This window comes from Adiantum capillus-veneris, chromosome 28, assembly GCF_014529385.1.
Source record: "Adiantum capillus-veneris isolate H3 chromosome 28, ASM1452938v2, whole genome shotgun sequence".
Taxonomy (NCBI): domain Eukaryota; kingdom Viridiplantae; phylum Streptophyta; class Polypodiopsida; order Polypodiales; family Pteridaceae; genus Adiantum; species Adiantum capillus-veneris.
In genome coordinates this window covers 17,065,027-17,069,375 of record NC_140958.1, presented here as the reverse complement: position 1 = coordinate 17,069,375, position 4,349 = coordinate 17,065,027, and the positions used below count along the sequence as shown (strand labels likewise).

The following is a 4,349-nucleotide window of genomic DNA, read 5'->3' as shown; positions in this document are numbered from 1 at the left end:
CTCTAGATCAGCAATCAAGATATCCTACTTACCCTACTCCTACTCATCATGTGAGATGGTGATTTTGAGGTCTTGGTTGCTTCCTGGCCTCACACGGACTCTCAAGTCAACCTACCACCACATCTACCACTCCAACTCCTACTCTCTACACCACAACCTACTACTACCTAATACTACCTAAGACGGAAGATCCATGCTAGACACACGCTCCCTAGACTCCTCCTAAGACCTAGAGAGTCCATCAACCTCTGATCATATCTAAATGTAAAATAGTACTCTGCCAATCCATAGGGACCTCTATCCTCAAGGACTAGTCTCGGTCACCTAATAAGGGCCCTCGTCCCCGACAGTGGCGCCAATGTTGGCGGATACGCCGCGATGGAAGTCAGCATAGCGAGAACTCACCTAACATATAATGTCAACTGAGGACGAAGCTCGACCCACAGGCGCGTGGAAGCAAGCAAAGGGTGTCAACCTCTACTCGACCAACTAATGACTACTTTCTATAGAGATATCAAATCTACATGCCATTGGTTCTGTGAATGTGAGAGTCTCCTATGAGGCTACCGCAAGCCAAAAGCCCATCAAACGATCTCTAAACTTCAGGAAACTCAAGGGAAGTCCTACACACACTAGAAGGCCGCTATCCCTAAGGTCTCTGACCACAAATCCTAACCCAATTCCCTCCGTGCAGAAAACGCATAGGATGTCTAGTCGGATTTTACATGTCATTGTTTCTAAAATCTAACATGCCTAATGTGTAGCTCTACTCGCTCTGATTGCGTGGATATGCTGAAATGCAAAAACGGACAACGTTTACTCACCGAAACTCCAAAAGTAGCTTGCCGGTGAATCTGCCAAAACACAGACGAACGCGCATGATGTAAGCATCAACGCGTAGCTCTCCTCATGGGCAACACGCTGCTACTCTCCGTTTGCGATTCCGACCACCGTAGCTCTTGTAGCACACACACACACACTCTCACTCTCTCGCAGTCTCCCAGTCAACACAGAAGATAAAATTATTAGAAGTCTCTTTACAAAGCTTTAGGTTTTGGTTTATATACTAAACCTTAGAAAACCTAATGTCCGGCCAAAATGACCTGATTTGTCCCTAGGCTTCTATAGAGCTTAATTACAACACCGCGAGCTGGCTTTGCTCATCCAACAAGCATCTATGGCCAAAATACAATTGCCGACTTTAAATATGAGGTTCGTGTAAACATTACAAAAGTGGTCGTAATGGCTCAAAATGATAATAACAGGATATTCGATTATGTCCATGAGCTTGTATCTTCACATTATAGCATCCATCTTCATCTTCATCACTTCATCAGCATCTTCATATGAAATCTTTAAAGAATCTTTGAGGAATCTTTGTGGAAGCGTTGTTGAAAGGTTGGCTCATCCAACAAGCATCTATGGCCAAAATACAATTGCCGACTTTAAATATGAGGTTCCTGTAAACATTACAAAAGTGGCCGTAATGGCTCAAAATGATAATAACAAGATATTCGATTATGTCCATGAGCTTGTATCTTCACATTACAGCATCCATCTTCATCTTCATCACTTCATCAGCATCTTCATATGGAATCTTTAGAGAATCTTTGAGGAATCTTTGTGGAAGCGTTGTTGAAAGGTTGGCATGTCAACACGAGTGTCGTCTTCAATTTCTTCATTCTCTTGGTCATTATCATCGGGAACAACACTTCCCGGGCTCGGTGCAACATGTTTGTAAGTCAACAACAATATAGCTCAGATTGCTTTTACATACATGCAATAATGCACCTTTCAACGCCTTGCCATCGAGATAGAAACCAGTCAGCAAGTGGGTGTGTAGTTGTATACATTTGACTATTTATAAATACGCTAATGACATCTTGGTATGTTGTTGTTGATGGGTGCACAATACACCGCCAAAGTGCCTTCGTCTTGCCTAGCTCCATCCCTCGGCCTTGATATGGTGTCACCCAAGACGATGACGGGTAGTATCTCCCCGTTTTCAACATCTTATGCAATGTCGACAAAAAGTCACTACCTAGCGGATGCATTGACTTATACTTCCATAACATAAATGCTCTATTGAAAATATTAACCGGTATCAAATAGACCTTCTTTTTCAACTCATCACCGCCATACAAGCTATAGAGCTCAACCCCCCTATTTATCTGATCTGGATCAACATTGTGCATAGCCATTTGAAAGTGCTCCTTCCCGTGGTCCTTTAGACAATAGCCAAGCGTCCCCTCGAATGTATGCATATTTCGTTGTTTCAAACCACGGCAAAGCACAATGGCTCCAGATGGTGAATGTTTATCCCAACCTAGGTATTGCTTGATTCTTTTGTTTGTAGAAATCAATGAGCTCATCCACAATTGGACGATCATTTGAAAGTGCAGATGCAAAAAATCCCCACCCCTCTCTATTGCACATAGTCCAGCTATCGTCTCATTCTCGAGGAAGGATTGCATAGCAGACAAAAGCGACACATCTATGTCATCACCTCCAACGGAGATAGTCACACTAATCTCCATGATTCAAGCCTGCCTCTCCTTCCTGCTTGCATGGCTTGCCTCAACCGCATCTCCTTTCAAACGTGCTTTTGCTTTCAACCTCTCCATCTGCCTGCAAGGAACCACTACGACGCTAAGATATTTATACTGCATGCTTCAGTGCAACCACAGCAGGACAATCAACCAAAAAACAAATGCAATCTAGTAACAAACACTGGCAACAAGCTCAGACAGAACAAGCTACTGCATGTTTCGACACACCCATCCAATAACACATGCAATGGCAGCATGACTATGAAGTAAAAAAGAGGTGGAGATTGTCAAAGGCTCGCACCGCAAGAGAACCAGTCTTTTAAGCCAACAACAGCAAAAACACACAGAAAGCTAACAACTTTACCAATTACCTTCACCTCTTCTCTTCGATGCGGTGACATGGCCATATACAATGTGTGAGAAGATTTAAAAATCCTTCTCCGATAGCCTTTGCCTGCCAGCTCGACGTTATGCCAGGAATCCCCTTCACGCCACCTGTCAACACTTTCGTTTTTCTTTTTCCACTCCTACAACATCTTGCCAAATTCGCCCGGACCAGACATACGTGCCACCCTATTAGTGGGTTTCAATAACCATTAAGCACCTTTTCTCTTTGAAGCCAAAAGAAAATGATTTTTGCGTTCTTCTTCATGAAGCCCACCAAAAAGAAAGTCATCATGCATCTTTGTAACGCACCCTTCATCTTTTTGAAGGCAATCTTTTTGAGTTTCCTAGTTCCTCGTCTCCATGTGTTTAAACAATATTGCTTTCTTTGCTAAGCTTTTGAGGTCCTCTTCTCCATGGATATTAAAATCACCATGTTTGCTACCTCACAATGGAAAAGTACATTACGTATATAAATCTAATAAAGCGTCCCCAATTTTGGGAAGGAGGTGAATTAAGGACAATCTAAAAAGATGCTCTCAAAGATTAAGGGGAAAAGAAGAGGAGCAAAGAAGCCAATTTGGCACGTGGAGGAGAGAGAGAGAGGAAGGGGGAGAGAGAAAGATCTGCCATGCGTCAGCAGGAGCGCGGAGACCAACATTTTATTTTATTTTTGTAGGTCTGTGGGAAGCTGTTTGTTGCAAAAATGCAGACGAAAGTAGGCAATGAGGTGGCGCCTGGAGGATGGGCATAAGGAGAAAGAGAGACAGAGAGGGAGAAAGTTTTCGCTGCAACGAAAGGTGGTGGTGGCGGTAGTTTGCATTGAGAAGAGCGCAACTGCCATCGGCTTTGAAGCGAGGAGGAGTAGCACGTCGTCAAGCATAGAATGTGAGACAGGGTCCCCATTCTTGTGAATTTTGTGAATTTTGCGGGTAAGTACATGGAGCAAGTCCAAATCTTGTTTGTACTACTGTGAGGGCCGAAAGCAAGTTGGATGTCTCCATGCAAGGTTAGGACCTGTTGTTCAAGGCGAGGCGATCAGGTTGAAGGGTGAGGGAGATTGTCGCGGGCGGGAGAGTATCTATTGGCACGCCAGATGACAGCAATCGTGAGGGACGCATCCGAGGAGCAAGATTCCGCATGGTACCCATCTGTGGAGTGGGCTACGGGTGCAGCTACTACGAGACGCGGATATATGTCTTTGTGGCCGTCGACGTGGTCATTTCCACTGAGGGGGAGGTGCGCTGGCTCTCTGTCTGTCGAGCGAGCGTTGCAGTGGCCAACGAGCGGATGCAAGCTCGTGCAAGTAAAGTAAGAGGGGGAACGAGGGGCCCACGCAAGAACGGATCGTTTGAGAAATGAGAGAACACGAAGGGAATCAACCTAGATTCCATCTAATGAACGTGCATGGACCCA

General features: G+C 44.7%; 1 protein-coding gene across 1 annotated transcript; it reads right to left on the bottom strand.

Moving 5' to 3' along the window:
• Window positions 1-1,753: 1,753 nt before the first annotated feature.
• Window positions 1,754-2,537, bottom strand: LOC147420116 (uncharacterized). The gene has a single exon (XM_086504456.1). It carries the CDS (start codon window positions 2,535-2,537, stop codon window positions 1,770-1,772), a length of 768 nt encoding a protein of 255 aa, XP_086360582.1. The 3' UTR covers window positions 1,754-1,769.
• Window positions 2,538-4,349: the final 1,812 nt, after the last annotated feature.

Excerpts from the sequence above, each read along its gene's own strand:
- LOC147420116 (XM_086504456.1), bottom strand. The coding sequence starts at position 2,537 with ATGGAGATTAGTGTGACTATCTCCGTTGGAGGTGATGACATAGATGTG.